Source organism: Lissotriton vulgaris, chromosome 4_1, assembly GCF_964263255.1.
Source record: "Lissotriton vulgaris chromosome 4_1, aLisVul1.2, whole genome shotgun sequence".
Classification (NCBI taxonomy): Eukaryota; Metazoa; Chordata; class Amphibia; order Caudata; family Salamandridae; genus Lissotriton; species Lissotriton vulgaris.
The window spans coordinates 1,218,356,283-1,218,375,680 of NC_141691.1; the positions used below are offsets into that span (position 1 = coordinate 1,218,356,283).

Here is a 19,398-nt window from a genome sequence, read left to right on the forward strand (position 1 = left end):
GTTACAGGATATTCCAGTAGAGCTGATTGCTCTAGTATTTTGGCCATATTGTCGCTTTGACCCATTCTGGCTGTTCTCTGGGTCTGTAGCCTTGCAGCTTCCCCTTATTGATAAGTTCTGGTGAGTTTTAGCAGTTTTTCCCAACTTTGATGTGACAGGGCTCACCCTGCTGTCTCCCGTGGCGTAAGCCGCTTCATTGGCCCAAATACACCTAAGTGGGGGCTTAATCAATTGCTCAGTCTCTTGAGGGGGGAGTGCTTGTTCAATTTACTCACACCGTATTTCTGAAGCTCCACTTTCCCCTAGTATCCAGTTCAAGTTGCACTTTCTGCAGACCACAACATCCACTCTATGAATTGTAGCTTGTCTTGCCGGTTTACAGGTCTACATTTTGTTTCCCCTTTAGATAGCATGAGATACTGTGATCAATTAAAAAATTCCAGGGAATCCCGGGGCAGTTTATTTTGCAGCCATCATGGGAGCGCTGATCACCCACACCTAAGCAAGCCGCTTCCGCGTTTGCCCAAACACTGACCGTGCTCCTGAGGGTACCTAGCGTACCCCTCCTGAATTACCGCACCTTAGGTTGGGCCCTCTGCTATCAACTTTGCTCGCTCGTTTACTGAGCTGTGGACTTCTCACCTCCTCGGCTCTCAGGTGCCTTTTTATTGCCTGCTGCTAGCACCTTCAACGCGATAGGTTCCCAATCCCTTTTCTTCAAAATTCCTTTTCACTGCTTTGACTGCCTCATCAAGGTCGTCCAGACGCCATTCATGCTGATGCGGCAGCTGTTCCCACAAGTTGTTTAGATGCGGGGCATGATGAGAGCTTCTATGTCGCCCTCTCCCAATCACTTCTTACTTTGGATGGCTTCTCACCTCACCTGCTGATGCAATGCCAACTTTACCCTGCCCATCAACATCAGTCTTAGTATAATGACTCCCATGAGGTCTGCTCCCATGCCACAGCCTTACGCTAGTGCATTGACACTAGAGTCTTCATTGTCCAGATTGTGGGATGTAACGTTGGCACTGGCACTATGAATGTCTGTGTCTGATTGAAACCCCTTTGATCCCTGTCATGCCTATGTCACACTCCATGTTGAGAAGAGCAAAATGCATAAAAATGTGGTCGAGAAAACTGTCCGAAAAGAGTAGAAGGCACATAGGGTTAATAAAGAAACATGTCTTGCAGTGGGAGTAATAAAGCAGTGGAGTGGAGATAGCAGTGGTAAGCAATTCCCAAACCTCGGAGGGAGTTTTGTCTTTCACAAGAGTACACTCAGTCATTGAGATCAATTGTTAAACAGTATGAGATAAATAGACTGGTCTAACCATCTTCTTTAGATCCAGTGTTAGGCTCCAGCATGACTAGATGCTCCTTCGGAGCGTTATCAGATTCCTTTCAAAGACTGGAGACCGACTCACACAGTGAAACACACATTCAACCCACTGGAATACAGTGGACAGTGCTTAATTTGTGAAAACAAATAAGTGCCAGAGCTTTCGTCGGGAGGACACTGCCGCTTTCATCACATCTTTCCCCTGCTATACTGCCAATGATAGCAACAACACAATTATTAACAATCACACTCCTACAAGTGTGACAATGTGGACTATTTCAAGTCACCAAAGCTATAAAAATAGCTTGGGCATAGATAATAGTCATTTTTTATATATATTCAGTTTATATTTGACTGTTTTTGTGGTTCTCTAAATTAGCCATACAGAGGCACCTTTTAGCAAACTGTCACAAGCGCCAGTGTTGACAATTAATTGTGGAAACGACCGACTCAAATTAAGCACCTCAGTGAGGATTTCATTAATACAGAGCAGTGGTCTTCAAACTTTTTAATGCCGCACCCCCCAGTGAAAAAGTAAAATTCATCAGGCCCCCCACTCAGAATTTTTCACAATTATTCTAGTAAATTGGCAATGTTTAAATATATCAACTTATTTACACACAAAACATATTTAAACATTGCTGGTAAAGTCTGTTACCATTTTAAAAATGCAACCAAATACATGATTGCCAAATATATTATTCTGGCCAGGCAGGCCTTACTAACGTGTAAAAGTATCCACAGTGTGACTATTCGAAATGGGGGTGGGGTTTTTGAAGAATGTTTGGAGCCCTTTCTTTTTTGATGCATGCTCCCAGTTAGGATATTAATTACAAAAGATGGTAATGATGGCCCATTACAAAGCGAATAGTGCTGCTCATTTATTTCCTGCTTAAAACAAATCACTGCTATCAGCATAATGCTTCTTTCGGTCAGAACCTGGCGCCCCCCAGTTTGAAGGCTCCTGACACAGTGTCTGAGACCAATCGTGATGTATTGTGGATTGTTCCTTTCATAAGAGCTAGAGAGATCTTTCGTAGACCAGTGGAGAGGGCATGCCAATGATCCAGACTATACGAGGTATGTAACAAATATTGAAGTCTCTCATAGGGATAGTTAAGATGTTTTGCAGCGTTAGTCATGTTTTTTAAATCAACCTCTTATGCACTGTAAAACTGAGGACTTTAAATTTGCCCATGATGGAGGATATAATCTTTCGTAGTGAATGAGGTCATAGGACAGCAGAGCAACACATTAGCTAAAATTGAGATGAGAACGATTTCAGAGTCACAGGTTAATTAAGTAACTTATCTCAGTTCGACAAAGCATGCATCCATTCATGTTTATAATTTCTAATCGCAAAAGTTTATTTTGAAAAGAATTAAAAACACAGCTAAAGTACATACTGAATTGTTCTTACAGACGACATTGTCAACGGCTTCTTGAAATTTACAGTTATAAGTGTGAAGAACAATAAACAGCATGCACCTCTTGCTGGAAAAATTGGGCTCTTATGGAAGACGGATGCATTTGATGGCAATGTGCAGGTACAGTTACATTATGCTCCAGTGGCAAATGCTTGCATTCATTAAGTAAAATATGGTACACACGAGCATTGGTAGTAGAACATATTGTCTTACGAGCACGTTTGTAGGGTATGTTTCGAAATGTCATAAGTATCCTCACGGAGAAGGGGTTTTCACCAAATTCAGCTGTATGCTATTTCGTTTATGCCTTTGGATTTTTCTTGAGTGACTTGCCGAATTTGCTTTTATCTGCACAATATCGTGAAAAAATTAGAAGGCTAAATTAGATTAAAAAAATATCGAGATCTTAACATTCTCCAGTATTCAATCTTTCATAGATTCACATGCTTGTATCTTCCCCGTCGTCATGGTTGGAGTCTCCCGGTAAAAGAATAACCATAGCAGTAGAAGAAAAAACTGCCTGGAAACCATAGAGTAGTGAAAACAATAGGTATCCGCTCCTCCTCATTATGTGGCCCAAACTACAGCCAATCAGCTGCCAGCACCAGCCTACACCATTCCCAGCAGAGCCACCATACCTCAGATTTCCAACCGCCTTTGTGTGAGAAGAAGTCTCCCTGAGCTCAGCTCAGTTTTTTCTCTCTACTGAACTTTTGACCTTCTACAGTTGGAAGTAAGGTACTGATTTTGTCAAGATTACTTCATTAAAAATGTCTGAAGGCTCCAAGAAGAGACTTTTCAGAGCTTGCAAGTCCTGTGGCAAGGCCAGATTATTTTCTGAGGACCCACATAAGGAATGCTTGTACTTCTTGTACCCCAAGCATGTTCCTAAGGACTGCAAATATTGCCCGTCCTTCTCTGCCAAAACCCTTAAGGATAGAGAAGCTCATCTCTTGTTATGGCTTCAAAAGAAAAAATCAACAGACTCCGAGGCTGAGGGGGAAGCCAAAGGACACACCTCTAAAAAACATAAGAGAGAGTCCTCCGAGGAGAAAGATTTGAAAAGACAAAAAGCTGGAAAAATCAAGGAGGGTGAACCTTCTTCTCTTCCTCCAACTCCTCTCAAGCCTACTTCAGAAAAGAAGGCTCCTTCGTCGTTACCATTGACGAAATCTGCTGAAATTCCAGTCAGATCGCCGACGAAGCCGTCGACGACCCTGATGACGATCTCGTCGACGACGAAGACAATCTCGACAACCACAGCTGAGTGCCAGACCCTCGTCGACGGCAAGACCTTCGTCGACAACCGTCCCGTCGATGACACAATTAGTGGTCCCGTCGACGGCCCAGTCGACGATGATAAAATCGGCGACGGTGCCTGCAGTTGGATCTCCAACGATGATGACATCAACCTACATTTCCATTAAAAGGATTGCTCCGTCGATGGGCTCGTCGGCGAGCAAAAAAGGAGAGTTTTCCACTCCAAAGATTTCCCCTCTGCTTCCATCTACCATACTGGATTGCCAGGAATCCGAGGAGGAAGGTCCCTATGGAGTTGCCTATAGTCCCTCGCAACTTCATATTAAGAGTCAGGACTCGGAGGAGGAGGATTTCCAAGAGGTTCAAGAGCATTTCTCTTTTGAAGTTCGCCCTGTAAGAGGCCCGAAGCGGTATGACTCCTTCCATCAAGCTTATCACTACGAGGATGACGAGGAAGTGAATCCGCCTGTTCAGGAAGAGGCTCTGTCAGTGCCCGTCTCTTTGATATCAGACTTGAGGCACATGATTGACAGTTATTACTGTCGCTTTCCTGAAGATAATGCTCCAGCCTCTACTACTGCCTCTGCAAATGTTTCTCAGCCTGTGACAAACACCTCTAGTTCAGTCACCTCCTCCAGTTCAACGTACGGACGTTCCGAAAGTTATTACAATTCGAGATGATTTAACTGATTCAGATCATGATGATCATGCTGAGGAAGGGGAAATTCCTCAAGATGATGTGGTTGTGGACGAATGGGACCAATATATTGTTCCAATTTCCCCGGTGTCACCAATACCGCAAGCAAGTTCTCCGCCAGTGGATATAGCCAGCTTTCATGATCTGATTGAAAAGGCTGGTAAGAGATTTCAACTTATTGTGCCGGTTAAGGAAAGTTGCTTTCTTTATGACTTCAGAGTGTGCTAGGAAGTCCATAAGGCTATCCCAATTATTCAGCATATCTGGGATGAAGGAAGTAAGCTGATGAAAAATCGGGCTTCAGTTCCAGCTTCAATACCTAAGCTGGATAAGAAATACTGCGCTCCAGAAACGGCTCCGGCATGTCTTATCGGTCATCCTCGTCTGGAGTCGGTTGTGACCCAAGCAGCGCAAAAGCGCTCCAAAAATCCGATGCAAACATGCATGGCACCTCCTGATAAGGAGGGCATGAGAATGAACGGTATAGGCAAATGCTTTGCAGTCATGGCAGCAGCATCAATCAAAGCGGCTAACGCAATGGCACTTCTGAGCCGGTTTGATAGACAGATGTGGTCTGACATCACACCAATTCTATTACATCTCCCGGAGGATAAGAAAGAGGAAGCAAACACGATCTTGCAGGATGGAGCCAGGGCAGCGTCGGAGTCCATAGACGTAGCAATGGATATAGCGTCTATAGCTTTCCGTCAGATGGCTGGAGTGGTAGCTCTACGGAGACCGGGGTGGCTCAAGTCAACATCTTTTAGACCCGAAGTCCAGTCTAAAATCTTGGACATGCCATTTGATGGCGAAAGCCTCTTTGGTAAACATATTGATGAGGCACTCCAAGGAATAAAAGCGGATACCGAAACTGCTAGATCTTTGGGATCGTTGCAGCAAGGCCGGTACCAGTCATTTTGCGGCAGAGGATCCAGAGGACACTTTCAGCAACGCTCCTTTTATCAATCTAATAGGTACCAACCTTACAATCAGCAGGGGTACCGTCAGTACTCCTCCAACCAGCAGTATCGATCCTCGAATACTTCTTTTCAACAACAAGGAAGTAGAAAATCTGCTGCCAGAGGAAAGCAAGACTCTGGTCGTAGACAGTGATATTCTTCAGGCGCCTCCGACACTGTTTCAGATCGATCAGTTCCATTACCTTTCTCAATTTCTACCACATTGGCAGTCCATAACATCGGACAGATGGGTATTAGACATCATTACACAGGGTCACACTCTGGAGTTCTCACAAAAACCTCCAAATCGCCCACCTCTCTGCAGAGCTCAACAACATCTTGCAGCACTCAAAGCAGAGATTTTATCTCTCATATTGAAAGGGGCGATAGAAGAAGTCCCATCAGGCCAGCAAGGGACAGGCTTCTATTTGCACTTCTTCCTAATAAAGAAGAGACAATCTTCCAAATGGAGGAAGGTACTGGACCTCAGAGATCTGAACAAATACATAAAGAAAATCTCATTCCGCATGCTGTCCCTACAGGAAATTCTTCTCTTGCTTCGCAAAGGAGACTACATGGTCTCTCTAGACCTGTTGGATGCATACTTCCATATTCCGATCCACAAAAAGTATCTTCGATTCATGGTGGCGGGGCGTCATTGCCAGTTCAAAGTGTTGCCTTTCGGCCTGAAGTCTGCCCCAAGAGTTTTCACAAAATGCATGGCTCCGATAGCAGCACATCTAATGCAGCAAGGCTCCAAAACTTTCACTATTTGGACGACTGGTTAATAAAAGGACCATCGTACTAAGCAACGCAAGAGTCTTTACAGATTTGTATGGACCTCTTTCAAAGATTAGGCCTTCGGATAAACAAAGAAAAATCATTTCTTCTCCCAACACGTTCACTGCAATTCCTCGGAGCAATATTAAAAACTCAGGAAGTAAAAGCGTTTCCATTGGAGGAACGCTTAACGAAAATCCTACATCTGACAGCATCTCTGGCATCAAAAAAGTCCACTTCCTTCAGGATCTTCAAATCATTACTGGGAATGATGTCCTCTTGTATCCCATTGATTCCCAACTGCCGGTTTACACATGAGACCACTGCAAGAGGCCCTAGACAAACAATGGGTTCAAGCTCTAGGTTCCTTTGACAACAAGCTGGTCATAACCTGTCAAATCAAACGAGCAATGTCCTGGTGGGGTATCAGGAGCAACCTGACAACGGGCCTGTTATTTGAACCTCAGTCTCCAAGTTACGTCATGATATCAGGCGCTTCATTGTGAGGTTGGGGAGCACACCTGCAAGACCTAGAGATTCAAGGCCTTTGGTCTCCTCAAGAGGCAAAATTTCACATCAATCTCTTGGAAATGAAAGCAGTTTACCTGGGCCTTCAGCCTTTTCTTCCCAGAATTCAAGGATTATCGGTCTTAGTAAGGACAGACAGCACTACTACAATGTTCTACCTTCGAAAGCAGGGTGGCACAAGATCAAAGCCCCAATCGGCACAGGCACAAAAAATTTGGACTTGGCTTCTTCGCCACAACATAGCTCTGCAAGTGGAGCATGTTTCAGGCATAGACAATACAAGAGCGGATCTTTTAAGCAGATCTTCCGACATTTGCCACGAATGGGAGTTAAATCGAGACCAACTAAATCAGATCTTCCAATTGTGGGGGAAACCAAGTTTGGACTTGTTTGCAACTCGGAGCAACAAATAATGCAAGCATTATGCCAGCAGGTTCCAACAGAAGGGCTCGAGAGGGAATGCTTTTCATCTCCGATGGACAGGGATGTTCGCTTATGCCTTCCCTCCCTTTCCTCTAATTCCGAGAATATTGAGAAAGATGAGATCGGAACCTTGCCAAATAATTCTAATAGCTCCAGCCTGGCCGAGACAATTTTGGTATACAGAACTTCTCCAATTGTCAGTGGAGCCAAGGATACAGTTTCCAATAAGCAAAACTTTGATTTCCATGAACAGAGGCCAAGTACTTCACCCACAATTTACCTCTCTAAAATTGTCGGCTTGGAACCTTTCGAGCATGAATTCCAGTCGCTAGATATCCATCAGGAATGTCGCGAAATATTGAAAAGTTCTGCAGCACTGTCTACTAACAAGACATACACCGCAAAATGGAAACGATTTTGTAATTGGTGCCTTGCTCATAAGGTGCATTCCTTTTCTTCTCCACCTGAGCAAATCCTTCCTTATCTGCTGCAATTAGCCAGTTCAGGACTTTCGCATTCATCAATTAAAGTCCATTTAGCAGCAATAATCAGATATCGAAGATCTCCTGGATGTCCATCTCTTTGGTCCCAAAGATTAATTAAAGAATTTTTAAAAGGGTTATTCAGAAAGTTTCCTCCAATAAAACGTCCTCCACCTCCTTGGCAGCTCAACACGGTCTTGTCGCAACTCATGAAAGCACCTTTTGAGCAAATCAGAGTTGCAATTTCTGTCATGGAAAGTAGCATTACTCCTGGCACTCACATCAGCCAGGAGAGTCAGTGAAATTCAAGCCTTTTCAATACACGATCCCTTCATACAATTCAGATCGGATAAGGTGCTGTTAAGAACTAAACCAGAATTTGTTACTAAAATACCTTCTTCCTTTCATCTAAATGAACCGGTGATTCTGCCTACATATTTCAAGGATCCTTCTACAGCGGCAGAAAAAGCTCTCCATACTTTGGACATAGGCAGATGTCTAAAATTCTACATTGAAAAGACAAAACCCTTTCGCAAATCAAACCAATTGTTTGTTGCTTACTCAGGGCCTAGAAAAGGTTTGGCTCTTTCAAGATCCTCTATTTCTAGATGGATTGCATCCGCCATCATCTTCTTTCAAGAGAATGCAGGAAGACCTCTCGACACGAAAGTCCGTGCTCACGATACACGGAAAATGGCAACGTCATCTGCATTGCTCGCAGGTGTAGCCCTTCCAGACATATGCAGAGCAGCAACTTGGTCGAATGTTCATACATTCACCAAACATTACTGTCTGGACACAGCATGGAAAGCAGATGCAGCAGTGGGACAAGCAGTTATGCGACATCTTTTTAAATAAGGTACATGTTTATGAATTTACAATTGTTTTCTGAAATGTTGTTTATGCACAAAGGTTTTTAATGACAAATTCTTATACAAGCATGTGAATCTATAACAGATTGAATACTGGAGAAAAAACGAGTTACTTACCTGTACACTATGGTTCTCCAGTATTATCTTTAATAGATTCACATGCGCCGGCCCACCTCCCCGTTTCTGCTAGGTAGACCACCTTTTATCTCTGGTTTTCTTACAAAGCTCACTCTTGGGCTGTTGGAAATCTGAGGTATGGTGGCTCTGCTGGGAATGGTGTAGGCTGGTGCTGGCAGCTGATTGGCTGTAGTTTGGGCCACATAATGAGGAGGAGAGGTTACCTATTGTTACCTATTGTTTTCACTACTGTATGGTTTCCAGGCAGTTTTTTCTTCTACTGCTATGGTTATTCTTTTACCGGGAGACTCCCACCATGACGACGGGGAAGATACAAGCATGTGAATCTATGAAAGATAATACTGGAGAACCACAATGTACAGGTAAGTAACTAGTTTTATTAGAGAACCAACCTGGATTTCTGAAATCGATTTCTAACCAAGTTTTCAAAAAAAAGGCATACATCTGATTGAATGATATTGATTCAGTGAGAATTCCTGGATCCTCAGAGGATGCAAGAAATGTGGCTGATCCCAGCTGAACATTTTGTCGCAGGGACTATTGAGTGAATGTGAGGCACTGAAGTCTCTGCCCTGAAAACAGGCCACACCTAATGGGGATATGCGGGAGACGCCACTTAACGAAGTGAGGATGAAGATGCCGTCACAGAATCTCAGATACGGCCTCCAAAATGTAAATTAAAAGACTTATTTGTCACCGAATTCGTGGATCCCCTTTTTAGTTTTTGGGCTTAGATCTTCAACCAATTTGAGATTCCATATTCAAGGGCACAGATCTGATACGGAATTGAATAAGCAATGGTTTGACTTTGATGGGAATCCAGTATTTCTCTGTATGGGTCTACTCAACAATTACAGTGAATCCAACGATTTAGGCTGTCTATTTGGCATTTTATGAGAGAGCTAGTGATACTTAGCCTCAGTAATGCTTACTGACTTTTGTAAGAGTGTGCGTATCTTTTGGGAGTCTAACAGGCTCTTATATAGACCCCCAGTGTGTTTTTGGTATTTGGTGTGTTGTATCTTAACAAAGGCTGGGTTATTTGCCTTGCTGAAAGCTGTCGTCGAGATGAGGTTATGTTGACATGGGAGCTGGTCTAGTACCATTAAAATACTAAAGTTCTTAACAGATCAGAAATTTGCACAATATATAGTGCAATGGTGGCTTTCTAATTTCACACAATAGTGTGCATTTAAAGAAAGTGTGCACCAGGGTTTAATTGTCTGCAAAACCTCAACAATTTAGGAATTGCTTTTCAGCATCCAGAATCTACAGAATAATAACGTGGCCAAACTTGAATTGTCTAAATTTCTAATGTGTCTATTTCACATGAAACTGAAATAAGCCAAGGTGTCTCAATTATTATAATGCAAACACTAATATGAATAAACTGGCTATCACTTTTTGGAAATAGCAACTATGGCAACTTAGGGCCAGCTTTACTAACATTTGACGCAGCACAACACAGCTGTGCTACGACAGATGGAGAGGGCAGGAATACACCATATGTACAAAGATATGATGCATTCTCGCTCTCTCATAGCACTGGTGCACTGTGCTGTCTAAGACTAACGCAGGCACCCTTGTACCATAATGCAAGAGTGCCTGCTTTGCAGGCAGGATTGTTTTTGTTCACCTTCCTGTACAAAAACAATCTTTAGAGGCTTTTTCCTCTAGGTGTGCTGCATTGGAATGGATTTCTCCTTGTTGCAACTCTATCACTGAAGGAATACAATTGGACTCATTCCCAGGTTTACTAGTATTGATGAATCTGAAAATGTGGCAACAAACGTGTGGATTGCTTGGGAACACCTACTCTCCTCCCATATAACTCCTTCCCGTCACAGAGTAACACTAGGCAGCGACTTGTTCTGCCTTGCGTTACTCTGGATTTGCCAAGCCACGCAGTGCCACACAAGGTGGCTTTGTGTGGCTTGGATTGCGTTGCTCTTGCATCACTTTATGTGACGCAAGGGCAGCGCAATCCTTTAGTAAATCTGGTGTTGTCTCTAAGCTTCAGAAGACTTGGTCTTGAAATCACGCGTTTAGGACCAATGTCTCCAGCCAGAGTCTTTATAATGATCCATGATCCACATTACTCATCCAGGACTAACTTTGAATCTCCTCCCATATGAGTGCATGACGCCTACTAGGGTTAGTCATTGCTACAGAAAAATAAATAAGGGACACTAGATGGAGCCATAATCCAACTTGATATTCGCCTCCACTCAACGTTTCTCTCACAGTAAAAACGTTCACTCCTTCTGTCTCTTTTCTCTGATACTAGGCTCGCTCTGTCAAATACCACCAATAAATGTTTCACTTTGGTTCAGTATGTCAATTCCGGTGTTTTTTCTACCTTAATAAATAATCTTCCTTTATGGCCTTTTTTTGCTAAAAGTGTGCAAATTTGTAGTTGCTGTTAGAATTATATACATATTTAAATGTATGTGTGGAATTGTATCCAACTCGTTTTTTGTGTTTATTTTAAGAACTGCTTCATGATTGATATCACTCTTTTGGATGAAATGGAGAAGCCCTTCTGGTGCGTGAGTGCTCCAGTCAACATACAGACCTCTGCAATGCCGGAATGCCTTTATGACTTCTTGGGACAACATTTTGTCCTCAACTACAGTGACAAGGAGGGAAAGGTGCACATGGAACTTGTGTGGATGACGGAAAGCGAGGAATATTGTATAATAAATCTTGTCATTTATGTGAGCACAGCAAAAGTCAACAGCTGGTTTGGCACAAACTACTGATTAAAAGATTTCTTATTTGACACAGGTACATACTTGTTTGTAGGATGAAGTTGACATTGTATACCTAAGCAACCATAATGAAAAAGTTCTTGCCTGTATCTTGTGATTATTCAGAATGCTAACCTTATACAATGACTTGCCTGCCAGGCCAGACCTTAAAAACACATTCAGAATTTCAGAATGTTCTTTCCACTTTATTCCTGCGTCAATCTAACCAAACTTGCCCTGAAAATAAAGAACATGGTTTAAAGCTCCATCATCCAAAGAAAAAGTCGACTATCCTTAAAATGCATTCTTAGGGTCAATTGAGGCCAATTAGAATCTGAGTGCTCAGAATGAAATGCGCCTTTTTACATTAGTTTGTGTTTTTTTCAACTTCCAGTGAGGTTTTTGACCAGTAAGACATTCATGAATCTGAAGAGAATGCTGTCGTTGAAATACCTCTGTTACAAGTGCCTTGTTATTGTCTAATATCCAGCAAGTGGGGTTCTCAACAGATTCATAACATTGTAATCGATTTCACTGCTGCACCTCCGAAAATTCACCGTGATGTGATGAAATTTGGATATACCAGAGCAGATTGCCATTGGAAAGCCTTGGCATTTAAACCTAGATCATAATTGTTTAAATGACACTTGGAGATCACTAAATGCTATGTGGGATATGTATGAAGCGCATTCATACACACGAGGGTCTCTTGACACTAAAAGTATGTTATGAGAAGAAGAGATATGAGGTTGAGAATAATTTTCCACCTTCGTAGGACTTCTGGAAGCGGGGGAAAAGTCAAAAGGTCAGCAGAGGCTAAATGTAGAGCCGCAGAGAACTGCAATTGCTTAAAATGGCGTTCAGAAAATCAGGGTTTGATCCAAAAAAACATTTATGAACAAGGCATCATTCTTTAAATCTAACTCTTTCATGTATAGGAAACCAGTTTATTTCAGAGAGATACTGTGTGGGAAAGTGAAGTATTATGTGGTGTACCCCATGCACCATATACCAGCGACTTATAAGGGGTAAAGTCTTTGCCAGTTGGGGATTACCAAATTGAACATAAGAGATTTGGGAGATAGCACAGGCACTGGTGTCTGGAGAGCAGATTCCAGTGCGCCATCAGTCACAACTATCAGCATATGGAGCAAAAAATGGGTTGTGACCATACAAAAAGGGCATTTTCCTACAAGAGTGATGTCAGAAGATAAAGGGAAGCTGAAGTAATAATCCTGGTCTCCCAGTTCTTATCAGTTTGTACTCTTATTTAGTTGTTTATTGTTTACATTTAAATAAAGGGGTTTGCAGTAGTCTAGTCTGGACCCAGTGTTTGCAACAAGTACTTTTTTGTTGTCCTAAAAGTCTAGTAAATATCATCCCGAGGTGTCTTCCAATAGGACGAGCCTTCCAACTTACTCGAAGAGTTAAGATTGGCCTTTGATAGAAGATTACCATGTGTTTCAATACATAAACCTTAATTCCAGCAACTCGGCTAGATTGCCTAATGTTCCTGGCCGTACTCAAATGAGGTATTCCTGTATTGAGCACAATTTTATGTTTTATGTTGTGAAAGTGTTCTAAACCAATTTACCATTGTGACAGGGATTTTCAAATTGTGTTATGTAAGCATGAAACTAAACATGGACTGAAGATGTCAAATTTGATTCCTAGGATTTCGCATTGTTATGTCACAGCAGTGAAATAGTAGCTTTGTTTCTCAAGCTAATATAATCACAGTGAATAACAATATTTTGAAAAACCAGTTAGAATGGTGGATGGGAATGGAACTATGCCTATCATTCAGAATAACCAGCATACGTAATGAGGATTCTGAGAATACGTGCATCCGATATCACTGCTACTGTTACATTTTGGTGGCAGAGTAAAAATTCCTACTAATTGGAAACAACAAAAACCGAGCCCACTAACAGACAAACAGTGTACCTGCAGTAAATGACAGCAGGATCTTTAAACAATATAATAGTAATCTGGTCCCAGAACCTGAAAAATGTGTAATCTTTGTGAACTGAATATTCAGAATCTGGATCATGTTTTGTTTGTCTGTCCAGCATTGGTTTTGAGTCGTCGTCGCTGGCTTGGCCGATGTTTTTACAAAATGGTGTTAAAGATGTAGCTTCAGCCCTTGATTTTCTCATTTGCTCGAAAAATGAAGTAGTCTATGTAAAATTATTCAACTTTTTTAAGGAGTTTATGTATATATTTTAATCTTTTATATATATTCTCTTAATTGGGCTGTTACCCTTAGGTTTGTTGCCCTATTGTGGAGTCTTCCTATTCTCTCCTTTTCTAGATAGTAATTTGCACATGTTTTGGCTACTATTTAACTGCTCTTTACACAATTGGGGTATTTTTTGTTTTTCACCCACTTTTTTGTCGCTAATTTTAAAACCCCATTCTCTATTGAAGTTGGATTTCAGATTGTATTTTGCACATGAATCTGATGTAATTCAACTGCTTTTTTAGCACATGTGAGGCTATGCTTTGTTATCCCTATTCTCTTGTTTCTAATTTTAAATTAACCTTTTGCTGAAGCTGGATTTTTAACTGTATTTTGCACATGAATTGGCTGCTACTCAAAGGCTTTTCACACAATTCGGGATATGCTTTGTTAATCTAATCATTTTGCTGCTAATCCCAAACTTTATTTGCCGAAACTCCTTTGTGTTTGAAAAATCTATACACGTAGTTGCTGCCATTAATGTGCTTCCACATGTTTATTTTATTTTAGGTAATCATTTGTATGTATCTTTTTATGTGTACCTCATTGGCGTTCCAAATCTGTAAGGAATATTGAATTGAATTGACAGGAGGAACGTGACCATCAATCAAAAACCTATTCATAGCTGAAAAAGACTTTCACTTACAAGAGAAACGTGTCTCTGTCAAAAAACAATCTCTTTCCAAGTATAGAGTGATACACATGTCCCAACTGAGAAGGTTTTCTCTGAAAGACATAGAAATAATCATTTAGCTCTTAATAGTATTTCGACTGTGAAAAACCAGAACTTTACTTGAGCTGAAGCAAAACGAGAAACCATATCTGCTCACTTTGTGTAAGGAAAATTCTAAACTTGGTCTGGATGCTAAAACACAAACACCTATTTGGAGACCCGGACCCTCAGAAGAAACATCAGGGTTGTATTTTTTTCCTTTCATGGTCTTATTTTTATACCATTTGCCCCCCACTGAACCACAGTAAGTGTCCAAACATTCTGTGAAAGAAATAAAACAATTTGACGATAGATTTTTTGCTCCTATGCACATCAGGGGCCAGGAATTTTAAAATAGATCGTGATAGACTTTTCAACTGCTACTTATTATAGGACATTAGTACCCCAAGGAAAAGATATGAACACGTTCAAGATATTTTTCCACTGAATATCAGAAGCCAGAACCTAATATATCAAAGTCTTTTCTGTGTGCGCCTATCTCATGGCTGTAAAGGACGAGGCACTGACCATAGATAAAGAAACGTTCGCTATGACTTTCAAAATCAAAATTTGTTAACCACTTTCGTCCTAAATAAATAAACGAACAAGTGAGCACAATGGCGATAGATGTTAAAACACGATTCAAATATCTTTCTCTACTGGCAATATGTTAATGCTCAGTGTAACCAGTGTGTGTGTCTGGCGTTTTGTAGCGCTCTATGAACATAATTAACACATCACTGAAGAATCAGCCATTGATGCCTTAAGACTGCTCTCATTCAAAGCACCACAGACAACACAGCTGTGGAACACTTCACCATAAAAGGTTGTACGTCATAAGTCACCTAGTGAAGACATCGATTAAGCTAGGCTAAATTAATACTCCTTGTTTGGAAAGAATGCTATATTCTTATTAAAATTAGCAGCGAAATCCTGATCTCCGTATATACATAGAACCTCTTTCCATCAAAGTTCTGTGTTGAATCTTTTATTTTCATTGAAGGGGTATAGTCAAAAAATTATGCTTGTGCACTCCGGGCTTTCACTACTGTGTGGCTTGAATTGAACATATAAGAATCTGATGTTGCTTATGGTGTAATGTGGTCAGAAAACAATTGAACATAAGCCCCTTTTTTTGTTTTTTACTAGAAGATAAAAATGTATCTGATAGCAACTTCCAGCCGAAGATTCCTTGCCTCCGCGGCATCCCACTGGCTCCGGATTTTTTTTAGCAATCCCCGTTGTGCGCTGTTAGGTGGAGTAATTTGGATTCAAGTGGCGTTGGAGGCGTTCTCCACAGCGGAAGTGTGTGGTTCCTAACTAGGCACCACCCAAGTGTGCTGACCTCAGTTCCTCCTTATCAGCGCAGATCCAGATCAAGCTTCCCCTATTCACTTTTTGACTGACTTCGACCTTTTTGTTGATGACAAGTGTGCCTTTTTGCTACTTTTTGTCACAGTGTCTCTGAAGAAGCCCACCGGGTTCAAACTTTGTGGAGCCTGTCATAGACAAATGTCGGCGACAGACCTCTACTTGAACTGTCTATGGTGTCTTAAAAAAGACCACAATTCGGCGTTGTGTGGGAGTGCAAGACAATGAACCCGAAGGTCATCCGTGAGTTGGCCATGAAGCTTTGGCTGCTCGTCACGCGAATCCACGCTGCTCAAGGTGTCCTGTTCATGTGGTAGGTCTCTGGACCGCTTCCAGAGTTGCTTGTGTGGTCCTTGTCCTGTTCCAGGACTTCCTCTGGCAAGACCCACAAGATGATATGGCAATTTTCAACTTCTCTGTGTTGCTCCCATTTTTCAAATGATGTGAGGGAACAACGCCATAAATCCCAACTCCAGTCGCAAGTGTTCCCTGTCCAGCAGACATCAGAACTGGTTCAGCTCCACGCTTCACTGAAGTAGCCTGAGCACCCCCGCCCCACTCGGATAGTTTTAGAATGCCATGAGCCTCCTTTGTGGGCGGTCGAATCCTTCTGGAGCATCTTCGGGTCCCACGGGTTCGGAAGGGTTTTCAACTGGTGCTCCTCCTTAAAGCTTGCTCTCAGCGACAGTTGACCCCTTAGGACATGTTGGTGGATCTTGATTGTCCCAACGCAACTTTTTGACATCCTCCCGAGACTATTCCAGGGGTGCTGTTCCTAGCTTCACTGATGTCCATTGTATGCGCCGAACAAATCGTGATTCATGAATCCAATACAGAGCTGAACTGCCATTGCACGACCTGGCTTCGGCTCTGACCAGGTCTGCATGGCTTGAATTGGAGACAGAGCCCTATTACACTGAAGGAACACAAATGGAGGGATGTGAAGATCCCTATTCCTACACTGACCCCCTAGCAGAGTCCATGACCATTTACAACTGATATGATGACCTGGCTGATGCCAGTGGTCTTGATACCTCACCAGACACTGGACTCCTCTCTCCTTTCACAGTCGCTATGAAGGAAGGGGCTTCCATCACAATGATGGTCCGGGGGGGGGCTGATGTTCTGAACCTACAGCGTCAAAGCAAACGTTCTGATAGAGGCGCTTCCACTGGGGGTATCCTCATCAGAACCCTTACTAACCTTCAACAAAGCCCTCACGGATATCCTGCACCTGGCATGGACTAAGCCCTACACAGGCACTCTTGTGGACAGGACCATTGCTTGCTGCCACCTTTCCACTCCCAGGGACCCAGGCTTCCTCTCCCATTACCCTAGCCCAAGAGTCTGGTAGTCCAGGACTTCAGAATCCATCCCTGCACTTTTCCTACCTCACCACCAAGTAGGCAATACAAGAGGCTGGATACCTTCTAAAAGAGGATGTTTGCTTCCGCTAGTGCTGCACTGCAGTCTGTGAACACTGCATACTTATTTGGATGTTATTCCCAAACTGTGTCGGATATGGTAGCACAAGTTCTGCCTATATCTCGGATGAAGCTCGGGCCATACTCTTGCAAGCTATCGCTGATTGGCGAGATGCAGCAAAGTTCACAATTGATGCGAGTTGGATATTCGTGAACACATTTCATCTCTAATGGAGCTCAGGACTCCTGTACTGCTTTCCGCCATAACCACTTCTGTCCAAAACTCTCAGGAAGATCAAGAACGACCAGGCTCAAGTTCTCAAGAATATCAGGAATGACCGGGTCCAAGTCATCCTAATAGCTCCTGACTGGGCAGAGAAAGTTTGGCGTATCCCAAACTCCTGAGCATGAGCATCTGTCCTTCAGTCAGGCTGCCCCCTTGGGAGGTTCTTCTATCGCAGCTACAAGTCAGGTTGCTGCGCCCAAAGCTATCCACTCGCCACCTTCATGCATGGAGATTGAACGGAGATAGTTGAGGGTGTTTGGTCTCCCTCCTGAAGTGTGTGATGTCATTCTGGCAACCAGGTGTACTTTCACAAAAATTATTTGCCCCTGGTGATGGGACAACTTTGTGGCTCAGTGTAAATCTAAATTGGTTGATCCTCTGTCTGCACCCTTGTCTGAAGTTCTCTTGTTTGCTCTCTCCCTGGCCCAACAACACTTTGTTTTGGGCACAGACAAAGGATAAGTCAGCCATTTCTGCCTTCCAACGGTTGTAGGACCAGTCTAACCTGTTCAAGTCACGTGTTGTGACTAAATTCCATAACCCTTTACAGCATCTGTTTCCTCCAACACCCTTCAATAAGCTCCAGTGAGACTTGAATTTAGTTATTTTCTTCCCTTTTTGAGCAAATGCATAGCTGCCTCTGTGCTCTTAACTCTAAAAACTATCTTCTTCGTGGAGATAACAATCTGCCAGGAGCGTTAGCAAATTGCAAGCAATCTGTCCTTCTTACACTTCATTTTTTCCATAAGAACTCTGGCATCCTTTTTACCAAAGAAGGAAACACGTTTTCACGTACGGCAAACATCATCCTTCATACCTTTCCCCCCTCCATCTCCTCATTCTAAAGAAGGGGAGAGATTCTAACACCCAGATCCAAAAAGAGCGTTGTCGTTCTATAATGTTTGTACCAAGGATTTCTGGGTGGATGATCAACTCTTTGTTGGATTTGCATTGCGAAGAAAGGGAAGACAATAAAATAACCATCTCTCGATAGATCATCCTCTGTATTAAGATCTGCTACTGAATGGCCAAGGAACAGCTCCCTGAGAGTTTAAGAGCTCACTCTACCCAGAGCTACTGCTGCAACCACTTCTAGCTAGTGGAGTCCCAATCTTGGACATCTGTGAGGCAGCTACGTGGGCATTGCTGCACACGTTCCCCAAACACTTCCGCCTCAACAGTCAAGTCCGTTGAGATGGGCACTTTTCTTGTTGGATTCTCCAGGACTTCTTTGTATGAAACAATCCACAGACCCACCTCCGGGGAGTGATATTGCTTTGGTGTTTATTCTCAGGTAAGGAATCTGCAGCTTGAAGTACCTAACAGATGAACAAATTACTTACCTTTTGTAATTCTTTATCTAGTAGAGACTCTATCCAGCCGCAGATTCCTTACCAATCCTCCCCATTCTGCGGACTGTCTTCACTAAACTAAGAGATCCTTTAGGGCAGGGGTCTCCAAACCCGTCTTGGAGGGCCGGATCCATGCCAGATTTTTTGGATATCCCCATTGAGATACATGTAGTAATTTTATAAATCTGGCATGGATCCCCGGCCCTCCAGGACCGGTTAGGAGACCCCTGCTTTAGGGCCATCGTTTTGGCACACTGGTCACTGTTCCTCAGCTTGGCTCTGTGCTTCTTGTGCAGAAAAAATAGTCAAGAAATTAGGTCAACGTACTGAGGTAGGGCCTTTATAGACACCAC

The 19,398-nt window shown here is 42.6% G+C and overlaps 1 protein-coding gene across 3 annotated transcripts in view; it reads left to right on the forward strand.

Moving 5' to 3' along the window:
- FBXO15 (F-box protein 15) overlaps positions 1–11,924 on the forward strand; it is a 242,384-nt gene extending 230,460 nt beyond the window's left edge. For all 3 annotated transcript variants that reach the window (XM_086965436.1, XM_086965435.1, XM_086965437.1), the window contains 2 exons: positions 2,765–2,889; positions 11,401–11,924. In XM_086965436.1, coding sequence (XP_086821562.1) covers positions 2,765–2,889; positions 11,401–11,670 — 395 coding nt within the window. In that variant the 3' untranslated portion in view covers positions 11,671–11,924. The remainder of the gene's footprint in view (positions 1–2,764; positions 2,890–11,400) is intronic.
- The last annotated feature ends 7,474 nt before the right edge of the window (positions 11,925–19,398 follow it).